This window comes from Spea bombifrons, chromosome 9 (genome assembly GCF_027358695.1).
Source record: "Spea bombifrons isolate aSpeBom1 chromosome 9, aSpeBom1.2.pri, whole genome shotgun sequence".
NCBI lineage: Eukaryota > Metazoa > Chordata > Amphibia > Anura > Pelobatidae > Spea > Spea bombifrons.
In genome coordinates, this window is record NC_071095.1 from 22,758,292 (window position 1) to 22,777,841 (window position 19,550).

The window sequence follows — 19,550 nt, forward strand, 5'->3', positions numbered from 1 at the left end:
AAAAGATATAGTTAACCACGCAAGCTATTTTTTACTCTTTCTATATAGACAGAATGCTAGTGTTGTATCCTGCCTCAGCCAGGTATGGTAAAGAAATATTATAATAAATTTGCAATTTAACATAGCCGTCTTAGGTCTTTTTATTGGCGATGAAACAAGAATGCATAATGCGTTCCTTTACCTGGGGCTGTCTTCGGCCCGATCGGAAGAGAGGCCTTCCTTACATATGAGATTTCAGACCGAGCTGCAATAGAAACCCATAAACATAACTCAATACCTTACTCAAACCGGTTTCGCTGTTTTTGAGGTAATTACGGTAAGCGGTTTGAACCTACCTAACACGTTCCGCATTATGTTACCCCACTCGGGGGGGATTCGCTCCACCGCTTACGGTACAATCACCTGGGATTTAAAAAGCAGCAATTAGTACCATATTCCGTTCCAAGGGTATAGATTAAAAAGACAGCAAGCAGGAGGAAAAGGCTACCCCAGAAGATGTATGGATCAAATGTCTTCTGCTTATACGGCTTGCACATGCTTCTGTCACGTAACGCAAGGTGATAAAGTCCGCATACGGATAAAGTCTACAAACTTCATGTAGGTTTCTTGCCCTGGGCTCTACAAGCTTATTTTTTCCCCCCGGGCTCTACGGGCTTATTTTCTGCCCCCTGTCATTTTTATTATCGTGCCCTTTATGGCGCATGATGTGTATTTGCGGTGGTATAACGCTGGGTGAACCTCCGCGCTGCGTTAAATGGATGCACGCGGGTGCCCCGTGTCTGCCCTGCAGCGTGCTCTCCTGGGGGATACACGCACCTGCAAGCGGGTCTCACGTACCTGGGAATTTAATGAAGGAGCGGACCCCGAGAACCTAATTATTAAGCCTTTAATAAAAGATTCTATATGTGTGGCTGCAATACCAGTCGTCATGGAACTGACTTGTCATTAAACATTTGAGTCACCTGTATTCAAGCAGGGATACCAATAGGTATCGGCCACAGACTGTGAGACCCTGAGAAACTCTGAGGCCTCCTAGGTAGAGATTCGAAGACCATATAATAAGAAATTATATTACACTGAAATGTAAAGTAAAGAACCGCCCTGGAGCACTACAATATATACTTAGGTGTCACTGGTACAGCACTATGGAATATGTTGTCGCTATATCAACCAATAAGTAATGATACTTTAAGGAAATTAATATTAGAAGGAAGTGAGACATTTAGTAATGAGGTATTAAAATTCTGTCAAAGGACCCGACCACCCCCCAGGGACCCATGAGGTGTGAGTCATGAGACAAATGGAATGTTACGTTTGGTAGAGTGCAAGCTCCGTGGGCCAGAGTTTGTGCAAGTCGTTCACACACCAATGCCAGACCGTGGGACACGGAGTGCAGCAGACCGCACTCACACACCCGCACCTACCCGGCTGCCGCCCGCCTCACAGGAGTCAGGAGACTGCTCTGGAAAAGGCGCGAAGCGGTGCCCTAGTCTATTGCGCGTGGCATTCTGGGGCTTGTAGTTCAGCGGCGTTAACCTGGTACGGTGAAATCCGCAGACTGGACTACAAGCCAACGTCACATGACACTGCTTCGCATAGATTTCCCTTCAAGCACGTGATCATTCAGATCAACCAACCAGCAGTCAAAGGAGTTTTGAAGCGCAAGAGCCCTGGAAAGCGGGCGCGCGTGGTGACGTCAGCCAGCGACAGAACGTGAGAGGGGGCGGCGCGTAAGGAGGTCACGTGGTGTCAGAGCGGAGGAGCCGCAGGTAAGGACGGGGCTCTGTTCTCGTTCGTCTGAGAGACCGGAACCGGGGAGAGGGAAAAAGACTATACCGGGCTCTTGGGGTGAGAGTGACTCCGGGGAGAGAAGTGAAGGGTCCCCGCAGCCGCACGTTCTCTGACCACCATGCGGCCTACTAGGCCGGGTCCAAGCCGCGGGTTGCAGTGAGAGGGAATGCCGCACAAGGTGGCCTCATTGCGGATATCGACTCCGCCAGTCCCCGGTCTGTTTTCCAGACACCGACACGAAAACCATTTTTTTAAATCTGGTGGAAGGCAGGGCAGTGATTCCTCTCTTCATGGGTATATCAGTGCGGGCTTTGCCTGCCGTCATAATAATGCGCTCAATGCCCGGGCTCTATAGAACGGGGTGAGGAGCCCAAGACTGGCTAGAAGGGAGTTAATTACGGCAGTCTGTCTCCGTACCGTCCTCACGCCGGGTTGAAGGTCTCGGTAGGCGCGTTGTCTCGCTCCCCCTCTGTGCTTTTTATATGTTTCATGTTTAAATCTCCTGCGATATTTTCAGGCGATTACTCGTGCCTAACGCACGAGAACGTTAACGTATCTTCCTTACGTGTAGTGCAGGGACATTTTACTTTACAGACGGAGGTAGGTAAGTGGAACGGCCTCCCAGCTGAAGTGGTATTGGCTAATACAGTGAGGGAATGTAAACATGCGCAAGATCAGCATAGGAGAGTCTTTACAGCCTAGGCGGTCCGTACGGATCTGATCTGCCGGCAGGTTCTGGGTTGCTGAGCGGCTTTACTGATGCCTCTTAGGGTCATCTATTATAAGGGTTATTTTCGGGAGAGAAAGTGACATTAAACATGATGTCGTGGGTGCCGTGTCTTCGTGGCCACTGCACTAAATGGCGCGTCTCCTGTACATTGGACCTGTGAGATGACCCCATTTCCAGCAGTGTAAGGGGTGACAGGCGGGGGTCTTGTGCCCTTTCGCTGCGCAGATGCAGCTTCCTCGCAGTGATGGGAGTGGAGGATTTGCTTTTTACATGGGGCAGTTTGGGCTGCTGCCTGGGGCAACTACTTCGTATAGGAGAGAAAGAAGGGGTTTAGCCTCTCTGCTCCTTAAGCCGTGTGCGGCTCGGGGCTATTTTAAGAAACCCCAGCTGTGCCTTTTAAGAATCCTGTTTCTGGGATCTACGAGGCTCTTGGCATCTATGGCAGCCCCACTGGCCCGTATATTAGCCATTCCTCAGGAGACTTTGTTCCGCTGGCCCGGTTCTGGTGACGGGTTGGGCCGAATCCTTCTCTGTGGGAGGGCTTCTTGGCCAATCGGACCATATTGGAATGAAGGTGAAGGTTAAATATTGAATTTAGATTTGGGTGGTAGAAATTGGGAATGGGATTCTTCGCTATTGCATCACAGTGTATACCGACAGCGAACAGAACGCCTCTTCTGCTCGGCCTTTAATCCTCCGTTCTGTCGTTGCAGAGTAACTTGTAAATACTGTTATTTGTATATACTGTAAATGATGACCTCGGTGGCCACAAACCGCACCCGGGGCAACTGGGAACAGACACAGAATCAGACGCAGCACAAGCAAAGGCCACAGGTAAGAATTGACGAGCGCCGGCCCGCCAGCCTCCGGACAGCGTCTTTATTACCCGCCGAATGCCTGCTTAGCTATCTGCGATTTGTTTTAAGGCAACCGCGGAGCAGATCAGACTCGCACAGATGATTTCAGACCAGAGCGATGCAGATTTCGAGGAAAATGTCAGAAAGGTAAGGCTGCTCCGGGAGAGTTTGCTGCTCTGCGCCAGCGTCTCCGGCGGATCGTGCCCTTTTCTCTCGATCCTTGTCTGAAGTACGCCAACTTGCCTGTTCGATGTCATCGTGGCTCTTTGTAAGTTTCTGCAGTCTGGAGAGCGCTGCACGTCAGGTTAGTGGATCTTAGATTAGAAGGGTATATATTTTTTTTTCTCCTTGCAGTTAATCGACATCACAGGGAAGAATCAGGACGAGTGTGTGATCGCGCTGCACGACTGCAATGGGGACGTCACCCGAGCCATCAATGTTTTGCTGGAAGGCAACCCAGACACTGTAATTATGATACTCTATTTAAAATAAATGTTCTTCCTAATACACCAAAAATGAGACCACTGAGGCTGCTAATAGGTAGCTCCCCAGTTCTTATGATTCTCGGAGCATCATGGGAGTTGTAGTTTTACATCTGCTGTAAGGCTTTCTGTACATTTCTCCTCATTTATCGTGCCATCCCAGAGGTCTTTCTGACTTGGAGACCTGTGTGTCCGCTATAATGTTGGGCCTGATCTGCAGTACAAAGCTTGTATGTACTTACTGTGTTAGCCCGTGTCCTTTCTACCATGAGCCACGTGCCATTTAGCCGCAGGAAGCACATTTAAAGTGAGATTGTTTCACGTTAAGTTGTGTTCATGGGCAGGTTTCACCAGGATGCTGAACGATTGTTTCTGTGCAACATTTTTCCATAGGATTCGTGGGAAATGGTGGGAAAGAAGAAAGGGGTTTCTGTACAGAAAGAGACGGGTCAGACAGAATCCAACGAGGAGGGCAGGGAGAACAGAGACAGAGAGCGGGATGCCAGCCGGAGGCGCGGAGGAGCACCTAGGAGAGGCCGGGGGAGCAGCCGTGGCAGAGAGTGTAAGTCACTGTCTCACTGGGACCCAAATATGAACACAATTAGTAAACCCACACACTCGTCTCGCACTTCTCCGTTATCTCCGACTCGGTTCACCTTGAAGTCTTATTTTCAATGTATAAAACATGCCTGCTGTCTGATGAATGAGTAAGAGAGCGTCGCATAAATTCAGAGTTGAGGTTGATTTTTTAACTGTAGTCCCTGCTTTCAGAGCGTTGATATTATTTGTGATTCTTTCCATGTTACGAGCGTGACACACTTGCGATGGGATCTACCTGTGACAGTATGTATGAAACGCATGTTCTGTCTTTCAGTTCGGGCGCAGGAGAATGGATTGGAAGGCGGCAAAACTGGGGGCTCATCTGGCAGAGGCACAGATAGGGGGCGTCGAGGACGCGGAAGAGGCAGAGGTACCGCTGCTTAAATGGAACAGAGTATACAAAAAGAGCCCACAAAAGTTTCAAAGTAGAGTGTATAATGGCAGAGCCTGTCCCAAGGAGCTTACAGTCTAGTGGTATAATGGCAGACCCTGTCCCAAGGAGCTTACAGTCTAGCGGTATAATGGGAGACCCTGTCCCAAGAGCTTACAGTCTAGCGGTATAAAGGCAGACCCTGTCCCAAGGAGCTTACAGTCTAGCGGTTTAATGGCAGACCCTGTCCCAAGGAGCTTACAGTCTAGCGGTATAATGGCAGACCCTGTCCCAAGAGCTTACAGTCTAGCGGTATAAAGGCAGACCCTGTCCCAAGGAGCTTACAGTCTAGCGGTTTAATGGCAGACACTGTCCCAAGGAGCTTACAGTCTAGCGGTATAATGGCAGACCCTGTCCCAAGAGCTTACAGTCTAGCGGTATAAAGGCAGACCCTGTCCCAAGGAGCTTACAGTCTAGCGGTTTAATGGCAGACACTGTCCCAAGGCGCTTACAGTGTAGCGGTATAATGGGAGACCCTGTCCCCAAGAGCTTACAGTCTATTTTTTTTCCCTGCACAGGAGGATCTGGAAGGAGAGGTGGCCGTTTTTCTGCGCAGGGTATGGGGTAAGTGGCCGGTACCGTCCCAGCTTCCGATTAATGGAACCAAGGAAATATGATGTGCTTTTCTCAGACGGCTTTTCTTTTTCAGGACCTTTAACCCTGCAGACTATGCAGAGCCGTCCAGTGCCGAGGACAGTTATGGGAACAGCAACACATGGAACAATGCCTTTGAACCGGATGATGGGACAAGTAGGTTACCTTCTTCCCCACCGAGCTGCGCCGTGCATCTTAATATTTCTGCTGCTTTGCTCGTAGAAAGCGTGTTCCCTGTAGCTAGAAACACGCTAGGTTAGAGCTGACTGGCTGCTGCACGACGTAGTTGGAGCCCAGATTGTCTATTGGGCGGACCCCACGAGAAGCTAATTGTTAAAAATAATTGGCTTTCGTAATACATTTAGGGCTTTCCTTACCAAATGGGACAGAGTGACCCTTGCGTTCTTTGCCCACCATCCGCATCCTGGGGTTTTTCTGAATGGGGTTTGCCTGTAGCTGGTGACCAGTGAGTTAATGGTGGTCTCTCTTTTTCTGCCAGTATATTAGATCCTGGTTTGGTTTAAACGTGCAGCCGCCAGTCACGTTACCTTTTTGTTCATGCCATCTGTGTGCGCTCTGTAAGTTGCCCTTTAATCTCCGGTGTTTATGGGGGCAGTTCTTTGACCCGTGTCCCCGGGGTATATATGGGAAGACCCCCAGCAGTTCACCTCAATCTGATTGTGTTTTTTTTTCCCTTTTTGTTTCAGGACTTGATTACATTGGGGGTGAGGGGTCAGATTATCCCCGAAAATTTTCCACTGCTCCTGGTATGAAAAATCCAGGTGCCCAAACTGCCCCTTGATTAACCATTTTTATTTGATTTTCTCCTGAATTAATTTCTATCATGTGTATCGTGTAGCACTCTTCCTGCGCTGTTCAGGAATTGTAACAGAGGAGGAAGTCCTCTAACAGATTTGTAGGTACCTGTCTACCTACTTGTAGAAGCATGGCATGGACTGCCAGCCAAGGTGGTAGACGAGGACAGTTTACTTGGGAATATTTTGGTCCGCTGACGAGTCGCAGTATCTTAAAGGTGATAATATGCAGGAGGATCCCCCCAGGCTTAAACACCGTATATACATTCAGACTTTAAACTATGTATAAAGCTCTCCTGGTGCGAGTTGCCATGATAAGTAATAACCATAGCAACCAGTGAAACGTTCCTTCAGCCTTCTCCAACTTGTAGCACTTTGACCCAAAACGCATCATCATACGTAAACACCCCCCCCCCTCCATGTGCCTTCATACAACGGCCTTTGGGGGTATACATATAATACAGCTATATAAAGAACTGAACTTTAATCTTATCGGGAAACTGAAGCTTGTATTTTCACTTCCTTGTCGGAGGTGGAAAATAAAAATAAAATATGAATGCCAAAATTATCTGGCGATGTTTAAAGTTAATATTTTTTTATTACAATGTTTATTTGGAAATGAATATTCAGGGTTTTGCTGGTGTCTGCAGCAGAGTTCAGCTCGAAGTAAGTCCAGGCTGCGCGGTAAGCAGCTCGCCTCTGGCTTTAGTCCTGCTGAGTGAATAAGCCTCTAGGACTGGTCTGCGGTGTCCCAAACTCTGTTATGTGTTTTAAAGCGGCCCTGACGGAGAGGGGCTTTGTATCCCGTTAAACAAAGGGAAGCAAATCCGTTCTCTGCTGCTTCATGTATGATTTTGCCTTTTGAGTTGCTCTCTATAGTTAAGCGTCTCCCAGCCGCTAAAACCTCTATACCGGGTGCTCTACATACATTTCACAATCTACACTGCAGCGGCCCCCATGTCCTGAAATCATCACAGATTGTAAAATTGGTAGAAATGGCAATGAGTTTGTGCTTTAAACCTCGTCCAGACCCAGATCGGGTAAGCCTTGCTCAGCTCTAGGCTTTTCAAGGGGTTAAACCACAAACCCGACATGCTTTTCATCGGCTGGGGGGCTGACGGTTAATGTGCGTTTCCAACGAAGCCGGTGGCCGCTTTGTGCCGGATGGGTGTTATCACTAGAGCTGAAACAACGAATCGATAAAATCGATAATAATCGATAACGGAAATCATCGATAACGATTTCCGTTATCGATTAATCGAGTGATCAATTCGTTGTTGGAGCACTCGGCTCCTTTTACTTACCTCCGCGAGCGTTCCCCGCTTCTGCTACATGCTCTGCAGTCTCCGCCTTCTAGCTACGTGACGGATGTGACGCGTTCCGGAGGTAAGTATTCTGCACAGATCGCACAGAGCGAATCGCTCTGTGCGAATGGAGCCACTCGCACAGAGCGATTCGCACAGAGCGGTTCGCTCTGTGCGAGTGGCTCCATTCGCACAGAGCGATTCGCTCTGTGCGAGTGGCTCCATTCGCACAGAGCGGTTCGCTCTGTGCGAGTGGCTCCATTCGCACAGAGCGGTTCGCTCTGTGCGAGTGGCTCCATTCGCACAGAGCGGTTCGCTCTGTGCGAGTGGCTCCATTCGCACAGAGCGGTTCGCTCTGTGCGAGTGGCTCCATTCGCACAGAGCGGTTCGCTCTGTGCGAGTGGCTCCATTCGCACAGAGCGGTTCGTGAGTGTGGGTGCAGGGCAGAGTGGGGGTGCAGGGCAGAGTGGGGGTGGGGGTGGGGGGTGCAGGGCAGGAGACTGGGTGCAGGGCAGAGTGGGGGTGGGGATGCAGGGTGTGAGTGTGGGTGCAGAGCAGAGTGGGAGACTGGGTGCAGGGCAGAGTGGGGGTGGGGATGCAGGGCAGGGTGTGAGTGTGGGTGCAGGGCAGAGTGGGTGCAGGGCAGAGTGTGAGTGTGGGGGCAGGGCAGAATGTGGGGGCAGGGCTGGGTGCAGGGCAGAGTTAGAGACTGGGTGCAGGGGCACAGTGCAAAGTGCTGGGTGCAAAGTGCCAGTGCTGGGTGCAAAGTGCCAGGGCTGGGTGCAAAGTGCTGGGTGCAAAGTGCCAGGGCTGGGTGCAAAGTGCAAAGTGCTGGTGCAAAGTGCTGAATGCTGGGTGCAAAGTGCTGGATGCAAAGTGCCAGGGCTGGGGCAAAGTGCTGGGTGCAAAGTGCTGGGTGCAAAGTGCCAGGGCTGGGTGCAAAGTGCTGGGTGCAAAGTGCTGGGTGCAAAGTGCAAAGTGCTGGGGCAAAGTTTCTTGAACAGTAATAGTCCACCTCTTTTCAGAATGTTTGGGGTTATTTTGTTTCATAAATATTGTGTTTGGGTTCTTGTACTTTGAAAATATTGTTTTTTATTACATCATAACAAAATAAGAATGTTAATGTAAATTTTAAGTTGTTTTTTAACATCCAGTTCATTAAATTCTTTTAAATAAACGAAAAATTTGCATATTGTTTTTTTTATCCGATTAATCGATTAATCGAAAAAATAATCGGCCGATTAATCGATTATTAAAATAATCGTTAGTTGCAGCCCTAGTTATCACGCTCGGCTGTCGCTGGTAAAGGTGTAAAATAGGAGCTCGTGTCACTTGGCCGAGCTGGTGTTAACCCCTTGCGCTCTGTGTCCCTATTAGGTGCTTGGAGGGCAGCTAGCGAGGAGTGGGGGACAGACGATTGGAATGAAGATGTGAGTATAGCCTTCATTCAGCATTTCTGTGCTCCAGGTCACAGAGAATCATACAAGGCCTTTCCTGTGATGAGTAAGCTCAATTTGCACCACGCAGGTGGAAAACCTGTTTTTTGGCGTCTCTGATCCAGATAATAGCTGTGTCCGCTGGGTTAAAGATCCCAGTCCAAATTCGCTGCGCCCCTTTCCATTTTTTTATGCCGCAGTTGCTAGTGGGATTTGTGGAACCCGGAGGGTCGTTGTTAGGACTGGATCAGGATGTAGCTGTTGAGGAGTCCGTTACATGCCCTTAACAGTTTCTCCTGACCCCTTGTATCTGTCGCTGAAGGGTGTAAAGCTTTAATTGTATGTTTTGTTCTTTTGTTTGTGTTCCTTCAGCTTTCCGAGACCAAGATATTCACAGCTTCCAGCGTGTCGTCTGCGCCCATTCCCTCTGAAAGTGTCACAATCACCGCTGGGCAGAGGTAAGCGATTTGTCGGTGCGTTCACGTCTTAGCCGCCTCTGCGTACGGCGTCATCTTAAAACCGTGTGATCTGCTCTAGGATCGACCTGGCCGTGCTGCTGGGAAAGAGTCCTTCATCCGCAGAAAACGAGGCATCGGGTCTGGAGTCTTCTCAAAACGCAGCCTTGTCTCAGCCCCTCGTATTCAGCAGCTCCAAGCAGAACCCCATCTCCCAGGCTAGCCCTGGGGGTGGCTTCTCGCATCACAGCATGGTAAGAAGACCCCACACTTACAGCGTCATGTTGTATCATTAAGTCTGTCGCAAGAATCCCATGAGCGAGATCTCGGTGATAAGGTCTCGCCGTTGGACTGCTAAGTTTTTAAAAGCATGCTAGTAGACACTTTCTGGCTTCTCCGTAGACATTAAGGGGGGACAATGCATGCAAGAGTAACGAAAAGGTTTCCTGCAGTAACGGTCAGCGCATCTACTTGGCTGATGGGTCATTGTGGAAACTACAGGTTGTCCGCCATCCTGAAGATGGAGGACTTGGGTGCGATGGCTGCAGTGATGGTGCTTAATAGATGTGCCTCCCCTCGCTTGCAGGTCAGCATGCTCAGTAAGAGCTTCGGCGAGGGTGAGCCCAAAGGCGGCAGCGGCAGCAGCACCGGCTCGCAGTTCCTGGAGCAGTTTAAGACGGCGCAGGCCCTGGCGCAGCTGGCAGCCCAGCATTCCCAGTCTGATGGTAGCAGCACCACTTCATGGGACCTCGGGTCAGCAGCACAACCCCCGTCGCTGGGGCAGTTTGGTAAGTTGGCTCCTGTTACTAGAACTTATGGGTAATCGCGGGTACCAACAAAATTCAAGAAATTAGCTATGACTTATCGTTGTTTTCGTGTCTGCACAGATCTGAAAAATTCGTCAGATCCGTTCAGCAAGCGCCAGAGCTTCCCCCCGGCGTCTGCCATGATGGACGTGTACCTGCAGGAGAAGACGCCCGCGGTCAGTGCTCCGTCAGCGGTGCCGGTGTGCCCATCCTCTCCTCTGCCTACAAAACCCAACTCTGCTCCCCAAATGTCCCCGGGATCCTCGGACAACCAGTCCAGCAGCCCCCAGCCTGCGCACCACAAGATGAAACCGCAGAAGAAGAAGGCTTCGCTTACATCCAAGGTACACACGGGGCGCATCCCTTCTGGCTTTTGGGCTATTTCTTTGGGGTTCCCACACTGTGCTCACCATTCCAGAATCTCATTGATTTTGAGGTTATATATTAGTCTATTTAGTAATGGATTTCTTGTTTGCAGATTCCAGCTCTCGCTGTGGAAATGCCCGGGACAGCTGACATCTCCGGGCTCAACCTGCAGTTTGGGGCCCTGCAATTTGGCTCCGAGCCGGTCTTACCAGAGTATGAGTCCCCCACTACGAACGTGACCGTGAGCCAGACGCAGGATAGCTTGTACACCAGCCCCACGAGGTAGCGATTCCCGTCTAGTAACCAGGCGTGTTAGAATTGCCTGCTTTCCCTTAATATTGTCATATTGAGCCTTTTGAATGATGCACTTTTACTGTTACTGTTTAAGAATAATGAATGGCACCGGGGATGTGGCTATTGCTATAAATACCTTTTCCATGTATATGTGATCCACGTTCCTCTTCCTGACACCTGCTCCCCGTAACCCTTATGCTGCCGGGGCACTGTACGTAACCGGTAAGCTCTTCCATTTTCTAAGTGACAGCTGGTCCTCGCATTCTCCCAACAAGGTCACCGATTCTCTGCGCACGACAGTAGACCCTTTCTAGCTCTCTCCGTAGCCATTAAGGGGGGACAGCTTGTGCGACAGCAATGGCTTGCGCTGAAAGACCCATCAGAACTGCCTCAGTCTTTTGGATTGTCAGCTGTGCAGACATGGACATTGTTGTCTTCTCTCTGTAAAAATGAACCTTCACGCTGGCGCCGTTTAAGCTTCGTTTACTTCCGCAGTGAGACGGTCAGCTCTGTGGTGAGCAGCCAGACCCCGGAGTCTGCGTATCAGAGCAGCGGTATACAGACGGGAACGTTTACCTCGCAGAGCAGCACCCAGGGCCCTCTATATGAGCAGCGGGCCACACAGACCCGGCGCTACCCTAACCCCATCTCCTCCTCTCCACAGAAGGATATCAGCCAGCCCAAGGTGGGTGCACGCGCTGCGGATTTATTTACCCCTGGGGACCCGGTTGGCCAGGTGGCAGACTTTGCCGTCTACGTCCTGGCAGAATACAATCTGTCTTCATTATATATAAAAAAATGTTTTTCTGCGAGTTGACATTTGTTGCCTCTCCCTGCAGAATGGCTTCGGTTCGGTGCCGGCTCCCGCCTTGCAGGCTCCTGTATCAGCGGAAGGTAAGCGCACCCCCGACAGCAATGGATTGGGATGGAAGGTCCCGTTCGCTTGTGTCATACGGCAGTCTGGGACACGTTTGGTGGACTGTTGGCTTTCTGCATTGCCTGCCAGGGACCGTGCACGCCAGTAGACCCTTTCTGACTTCATGTAGACTTAAAGGGGGGACAGCGCGTGCCACAGCAACCGGGGTTTGCCTGGAAAAGACGGCTGTCTGTTGCCGGATGATCTCGCACAACCCACACAGTCGCATTTTAAAATTCACTCTTTGGGTATTTAACTGAACTTGGAGCCAGTCCTGGAGAGAGTGAGATATCCAACGTGGTTCTCTTTCTTTCCAGCTCCCTCTGCAGCCTCCGTAAAAGCAGATTCGCCGTCTGCCGGCAGCATCTTTCTCTTCGCTGACGCCGTGTCTGCGCCGTCTGTGCCGACCCCAGCCGCCCCGCACTCTTCACAAATGAGCAGCTCGGGCCACGCAGAGGATCTGCAAACCACCCCTGCCCCCTCGCAGCTCAGCAGGTAGATATGGGACTGTTTTGGGATTTTTGGAGTATTTAAAGATACAAATAAATATATGTATGTATATATAATCATCGGCTGGTGAATTACAATCACACTTGGACCTTTACCTTCGCGCTCAGATTAAATTGTTTAGCGGGTTCTGCGGGAATCTGGTGCTGATCGCCCTCCGCTTATGGGGTGAATATTGTAACCGTGTCCTTTTTCTCCCGCAGTTCGTTATCGTCTCAGCATCAGGCTTCTGTGCCATCGACGGTGAGGACATCGGTGTCTACACCCCTGGTAAGTCCGTGCCGCGGAGACCTCGTTCTGCGTCTTATATCGTGTCTCCTTGTGCATGTCAGTAGACCCTTCCTGGCTCTTAACGTGGCCATGAAGGGGGGACAGCGCATGCTACAGCAACATGGATTTGCCTGCATGCTTTTCACCCGTCTATTGGCTGAATGTGGTGCGGCGTCCGTACAACTGATGGCTTCCGTGTTCCCTGCTTTGTATAAAGGCTGTTTCTGAATAATCCCAGTAGTAGAGGATGTCTCGCACTTCATGCTGTCGGATTCTCATCGGTCGTTAAGCGTTACAGATAATTGCCATCCATAAGGATCTCTGAGGCGTCCTTTATCGGGCCTGGCGTTGTATAAATGAGGGATTCTCGTACGTTAACCGTTTGTGTTCTGGCTTGCAGCACACCAGCGTGGAGAGCGATACCGGCTTGCACCCGACCGTCACCACCTTCTCGACCGCCTCCGGCAGCGTCTCTTCCGCCCCACCTGCCTCCTCCAGCTTGAATGTCGGCGGTTTGCGGCTGGAGATGGGCGGCAGCTCCACCATTGCCCCATCCACGAGGAACTCTATCGCTTCCACGTCTGGTAACGCACCTTACTCTGGATTCACACGTGTCGCTTTATTACCGTATTGTAACATAATCCCGTATATGACTCGTTTAGACTTAAACCGCTGATGATGTCATAACTTTGTTCGTGTCCTACAGGTAAAGCTCCCCCGAACCTGCCTCCTGGTGTTCCCCCACTGTTACCAAATCCATACATCATGGCTCCTGGTCTGTTACACGCCTATCCCGTAAGTGCCTGTAGCGATGGTGCATTTTTAATGGTGTGCATGCCAGCCAACCCTTCCTGGCTCCTTCCCATGGCTACCACGGGCAGCACATGCTAGAACATTAGGGGGCTTGGGTTACGTGTGATTTGAGCCGACTACTGATTTCTTCAAACCTTACTCGGCTCTTGATACAAAATATTCTTATGCCTGTCTCACCCATGTTTAATTTTACTCTTTACTCTTATCTGCTCCAGCGTGGTGCCATGCATCCACTACATTTTTAAGTATGACCCCTGAATGTAATTGTTTATACCTTAACATTACAGTATTTTCTAACATTCACTTTTTTCCCAGCCACAGGTTTATGGTTATGACGACCTCCAAATGCTGCAGACTAGGTTTCCTTTAGTAAGTGTTGATCATGCGCGCACACCCTTGCGGTTGGGAGACACTGTGTTCATCCGGCATTTAGTGTAAATTCTGCTTAATGTATGGAATCTTCTCCCTCCAGGATTATTATAGCATCCCGTTCCCGACGCCCAACACTCCACTAACCGGGAGAGATGCCAGCCTGACGAGTAACCCTTATTCAGGTAGCGTGCGCCGCCGGCCACCTTCATGGGGTTCTGAATAAGGTAACCCGTGTGTTTCTTCTGGTCTGATGCTAACACCGCCGCCATCTCTTCTTCTATAGGTGACCTAGCCAAGTTCAGCCGTGGAGACGCGTCTTCCCCGGCTCCGGCCACAACGCTAGCGCAACCGCAGCAGAGCCAGACGCAAGGCCATCATACGACGCAGCAAACATTCCTCAATCCGGCCCTGCCACCCGGTTACAGCTACACCAGCCTGCCCTACTACACCGGGGTACCGGGTCTGCCCAGCACTTTCCAGTATACGCCTGCCGTGTTCCCAGTGAGTGTCAATTTCCATAAATAGCCAGTGGCCCCTGAAGCGCTGCTCACCGGCTACCTGGGGTTGATAAAGAGCCGCCTTTTGATATGCCCACGTGTTTGGGGTAACCCGGGAATCCTTTTTTTTTTTTCCTTCTCCTGTTTTTGTAACGTTCCTCTATAAATATCTTTTGCCGGATTGTAAAAAAATTTCTTAAATAAAAGTGTTTTTAATAACAGTTGCCTGATGTCCTCTTCTCGAGCTGTTCCCCTCGGCTGTCAGAAGAGTCTGGTTTTATATCAGAATGATTTCAAGTTTTTTTGAGGCAGGGTATTTGCCACAAGGTTGGCTTGAGTTTAATGTCGGTGCGGTTAGCTCTCTTTGGTCCTCGCTGTCCCAGCGGCGGCACCCTCTGCGGATGTGTTTAGCGAGGGGCGTTCTCCCCCCGTGAGGTGAGATTTCTTGTCTGCCTTCGGTTTGGGGTAGGGGCTTGATGTTTTTACCCCACGCATTGTATTGTGACCATCGCAATCCTTCTCTGCAACGTCTAAAAAAACGTTATTTGGGTCCAATAATAGAGAACTCTCCGTGCAAAGAGAAACCGCGGCCTCCGCTGGAGATCATGTATGTAAAATGAGGAATGTTAGGGCTGCTTTACAGTAACCATGTCCTGGAAGCCGCAATGCGTTACGAAGCGTGGCTATCATGTTCGCTGCTCGGTTTGGAGGGATTCCTTTAAGCTGGGAACTGTTGACGCTGGCACTGTATGTATCTCTCTAGTTCGAGGAATCGTATCTACGTGGAATATTTTTTTTGTGAGAGGCGTCCGCTGATGTTTTATTTTGTGCCTTGGCTCCTGGGGTATTCTGGCGAGATCCGGTACGCTCTTGCCTTTGTGGGCTTCACCCCAACGGGTTTTCCTTTCTCCCCCTAGGTGGCTCCTACCTCTTCCAAGCAGCACGGGGTGAATGTCGGTGTGAACACATCAGCGGCTGCGTTCCAGCAAGCCCCGAGCTACGGGTCCCACGGATACAGCACAGGTAAGGCAAACGCCGCGGACGCCTTTTGCTCGGTATTGACGGCTAGGACAGCCTTAACAAGGTTTGAGGGTTGCACGCAGGACAATGGCGCCTTTTAGATTGATGCTGATGAGCTCTGATGGCTTGGTGCTACTCACATGCTTCCTTTAAAGGGCCGCTGTGTGGATCTCCCCCTGTGTCTCCTGCCAGTGCAAAGATCCCTGTGTATCTTCCTTGTGGCTGAACACTTTGGTTTCTCTTCTCCCGCACCCCCTTTTGTTTTGTTTTTTGCCTCTTTTCTAAAGTCTCCCCACAGCAAAGCGTCTGTCCCTAATGGTGGTCTGAGCAGCAGCAGGTGGGGGTCCTCTGTGTGTCCCCATCCTGTTCCACTTTGGGGTGGGTCTCGCTCTTTAGTTTAGAGCAGAAGCTGATGAACCAGGAGCCCTGGCTGTTCAAACCTGGGGGTGTCTCAGCCCTAGTCTGCCCCGAGGGTAGTAGTAACGGAGCTCCGCGGCAGTGACCACGTTTAGGGCTTGCGTATGGCTGTGGGGAGAGGCGGGTGTCCGTGGCCCCCCTGGTTCTGCGAGTGTCGCTTCAGATGTTTAGGGCTGTGTCTGTTCACAGGCTTTGATGACTTGTGCCAGGTGTCCAGCGTGGGGGATTTCTGTAAGGGTGCATTTATTGGGGCTTCTGCTGCTCAGACTAAACCTGCTGCTGCTTCCACCAATGGACCAGGCGCTGGTAAGTGCTCTCTGTCTGTCTCTCTCTCGCTCTCTCGCTCGCTCTGCTTTCAGCTTGCATTTGGTTTGTTGGCCTCCCTAACAAATGCTCTGCTTCCCGGCACCTCTTCCTCCCCGTATCACCTGCTCAAACCCTACACATTCCTTCAGCCCTGTTTAGAAGGGATTTTCGCCAGAACCCATCACGTATGTGACTTAATCGCATGTTCGCGGTAGTTGAATGTCTGCAGGCGAGGGGGTCTAACTGCTGATCGGGGCAGGTTAGTGTATATGTATAAAGGACCGCTTGGGTCGACCTGCGGATAGCGTGAATAGTGGAAAGATGGCTGTTGTGGTGACCGCTAAAGTCCATCAATCTTAAAGCACCACGAGGTCGAGACTTTTTCGTGCAAGCTCAGCCCCCCTATACTCTCTGTACGTGGGGTATGGACCGGTGTAGTCTCCCAGCAGTAAAGGGTTCTCTCCCTCAGCCCCTCGAGTATATGGACCCCGATTACGCTATTAAGCCCCTCGCTGTCGCCTTTCCCTGCAGGTGTGTCGGTCACCTCTAGCAACACGGGAGTGCCTGACATCTCTGGCTCTGTTTATTCTAAGACACAGGTATGTTTGCGGGGGGAGTATACGGCTGCTTGTGTGAATCGAGGATGCCGTGTCAGTGCCATTGGTTATTCTAGCACGCCATTCCGCATGTGGGGCCTTTCAGGACGCCCAGCCAGTGGCTGAACATTGTGTAGGGTCTGAGTGGGTACACGTCACTAGCACCATTACAGAGCAAAGCCGCGCACCCCGGGATACGGGAAACTACTCGGTGGCTTCGTGTAATATGCGTGCGCTTTCGATTTGCTAAACTCATTTATTTTATTTTCCCATTTAATTCCTCAGCAATCTTTCGAGAAGCAGGGATTCACCCCAGCCACATCTTTCAACCTGCCCTCGGCCCTAGGAAGCGGTGGCCCTATCAACCCAGCTACGGCAGCCGCCTACCCCCCAGCTCCGTTCATGCACATCCTAGCTCCTCCTCATCAGCAGCCTCACTCCCAGATCCTCCACCATCACCTCCAACAGGAAGCTCAGGTAACTGCCCACCCCGCCGTCAGTGAATGCCCGGGGCCACGCGTGGCCCCAGGAGTTACGAGCCCCAGAACTGTTAGAAGTGCATTAGTTTGCCAGCCTGGCCAAAAATAACTTAAAAACTGATTATTGCTATAAAAAGCACAGCTACAAACTCTTCCATTTAGCCAGTAGTGTTAAGTTTATTCAGCATGGCTTTTATTTGCCTGCCTCTAGACAGTAAAAGTTCACACTGTTCTAGGGTACTTTTGCCCAGTCCGTGTTGCCCGTCCACCTTGGCATGACTGTCCCAGGTCTTTGTGGGGCTATACATCTGTCCCTTTATTTTGCTTGTCCGGTTGCCTTGCAGATCTTGTGCTGGCATTTGCTGCAGGGCGAGCAGGTAAAACGTCACGCTGCACCCCTCCGCCTGGGGAGAGGCCACACGATGTTCCCCTCACAGATGCCCCAACATCACCTTCACACCCTCCCTCCTGTGCCGCAGCTTGGTGAATGGCAAATGTAACTTGGGTGTCACCTATCACGATATACAGAGCACCGTGCCCCTTTATATCGCATGTACTCGGTGATGTTGAGCTGGGTGTAAGGTTTTCCTGTCCCACGCTGTGGAGTGCCCTATCACTGATGTCACAACGTTCCTTTAAAGCGGGCCTGCCACTTACGCAAGTCCTTGATGCGGCAGTCCTTCATGTTTAACAGACTGGTGTTTAAAGATTTAAATGGCTGATGCCCTAGCCCCGTTTTCCTGTATAACATCGAGTAATAGTGGAAGCTGATTGGCTGCTGCAGCCATCGGGGGAGGAGTTAGAATTGAGGTTTATTCAGCGTGGCTATTTCTCATTACACAAGCTGCGTACCGTATAGATCAATGTTTAACGGCTGTGCAAGTGACGAGTCCGCTTTAATGCTGGTATTTCCCCACATTATAAGGGGGGCTATAACTAGAAGAGTGTTCGGATTTATTTTGCCCTCTTGGTTGGATATGAAGATGGATGATTCTTGGAAACGGAGCTGAGCATTGGTGCAGTTTTTGGGAGCTTAAAAAAATGAACATTCTTTGAACTACAGAATTAACATTATATTCAATAATTGTAAGCTTGCCAGACGGGCCCTCTTTACCTGATGTCTCTGTTTGTCTTTTCAAGTTCTACTTTTGCCAGACCCTTTGACTGTATGGCCACCATATAAATAAATAACTGATCGCACTGCCTTGGTCTTTCCACAGGGTGGCGCTGGACAACGGACCCAGGGAGCGTCTATGGCACAGAAATCTCAGGCCAACAAGTCTGCGTACAGCAGTTACAGCTGGGGGACCAACTAGCCTGAGGAACGGCTCCCCCTCCAGCCCCCAAAGAAAATTGCGTGACGGCGAAGTGTTGACCGGAGCAGCAAAATGATAGAGAACCCCCCCCCATACAGGGCCCTCTTTACCCTCTCCATTCTTCTCGTTATATGTAATATAGAGTTTGTATTTTTTCTCCCTGTTTTCTGCAGTCAGGTTCTGAAATGTTGGCTATTTTAGGGGAGGGTTGGCCTTTTTGTTTTATTTTCCTCTGTTTTTGTTTTATTTTTCTCCCCTTTCTTTACCTTTTTTGTGGAGGTAACCAAAAGGGGGGAGGAAGAGGCCCCATCCTGTGCGCAGTTTCTGTATACGTAGGATGGATCGCTATGAAACCTGCATTCTATGATTAGTTGATGTGTTTCTTTTTGTACTGTGTTCTAAATTTAATGGATAAACGTGTCTTGTATATAAACGGAAAACACAGCTGAATTTCTCAACGTTCTCACATTTCTTCTTGTGTGGAGTCATCGCCGCTCTCCTCTTATCCAGGCCCAGGACGCCAGGGGGCGACAGCACCGCAGGGGTAATCGTAGAGTCAGTGACTTTAGAGCGCATTTAAACTTAATTTATCGCTTTTTCGAGACACTTCACGGACAGACAAAAACAGGTGGCTGTAGATGAGGTTTTTACAAAGTTTAATGGCGACGAGTTAATTTTTTATTTTTAAAAGAGGGAAGGGCCCATGAGGTTTTAGCGTATTTTTGAAGGTGGGAGCTTCCTCGGCAGCAGGATTTGTACATAAATACAGGACACTTGGGAGTTTCTTTCTGTTCTTAAGTCATTACAGGTTGGGCTGACACTTTGGCTTATGTGCAAGTTGCAGTGTAGACCAGTGTAATGAATGTGTGTATACATACATACATACATATATATATATATATATATACATACACACACACACACACACAAAAGCCAACCCCCCCCCCGAAGAAAACACCCCCATCTACGCCGAGGTGGCATTTGTACCCAGTTAAAAGCGGCTCAGATACTAGGCCGATACATAAGAATCCAAGTGCTTGGTGCCTTCATGAGGACCTACAGCTATATGTGGTTGGCGGAA

General features: G+C 50.1%; 1 protein-coding gene and 1 long non-coding RNA gene across 9 annotated transcripts; one reads left to right on the plus strand and one right to left on the minus strand.

Moving 5' to 3' along the window:
* On the minus strand, window positions 1-1,464 carry LOC128504868 (uncharacterized). Its single transcript, XR_008355495.1, has 3 exons — window positions 1,425-1,464; window positions 336-402; window positions 1-244 (listed from the first exon to the last, which is right to left on the minus strand). It is a non-coding gene; the product is annotated as an uncharacterized LOC128504868 (long non-coding RNA).
* Window positions 1,465-1,699: 235 nt separating this feature from the next.
* On the plus strand, window positions 1,700-18,919 carry UBAP2L (ubiquitin associated protein 2 like). 8 transcript variants are annotated; one of them, XM_053475057.1, is made up of 29 exons: window positions 1,700-1,769; window positions 3,235-3,355; window positions 3,448-3,525; window positions 3,733-3,843; window positions 4,254-4,422; window positions 4,735-4,830; window positions 5,409-5,454; window positions 5,540-5,640; window positions 6,192-6,266; window positions 8,981-9,033; window positions 9,412-9,497; window positions 9,577-9,748; window positions 10,081-10,282; window positions 10,382-10,644; window positions 10,779-10,948; window positions 11,456-11,645; window positions 11,800-11,854; window positions 12,194-12,371; window positions 12,587-12,653; window positions 13,054-13,237; window positions 13,360-13,448; window positions 13,782-13,835; window positions 13,939-14,020; window positions 14,122-14,339; window positions 15,253-15,358; window positions 15,962-16,078; window positions 16,610-16,677; window positions 16,960-17,151; window positions 18,374-18,919. In XM_053475057.1, exons 2-29 carry the CDS (start codon window positions 3,272-3,274, stop codon window positions 18,467-18,469), a joined length of 3,402 nt encoding a protein of 1,133 aa, XP_053331032.1. In that variant the 5' UTR covers window positions 1,700-1,769; window positions 3,235-3,271; the 3' UTR covers window positions 18,470-18,919. The 8 variants fall into 8 exon arrangements, with proteins under 8 accessions (XP_053331032.1, XP_053331034.1, XP_053331035.1 ...); XM_053475059.1 differs by having other exon boundaries at window positions 13,788-13,835; XM_053475060.1 differs by having other exon boundaries at window positions 6,192-6,251.
* The last annotated feature ends 631 nt before the right edge of the window (window positions 18,920-19,550 follow it).

Bases quoted from the DNA above. Each gene is read 5' to 3' on its own strand.
- UBAP2L (XM_053475057.1), top strand. From the start codon at position 3,272: ATGATGACCTCGGTGGCCACAAACCGCACCCGGGGCAACTGGGAACAG. The intron at 5,455-5,539 runs GTAAGTGGCCGG...TTTCTTTTTCAG, and splicing joins TTTTCTGCGCAGGGTATGGG to GACCTTTAACCCTGCAGACT. The intron at 14,340-15,252 runs GTGAGTGTCAAT...TTCTCCCCCTAG, and splicing joins ATACGCCTGCCGTGTTCCCA to GTGGCTCCTACCTCTTCCAA.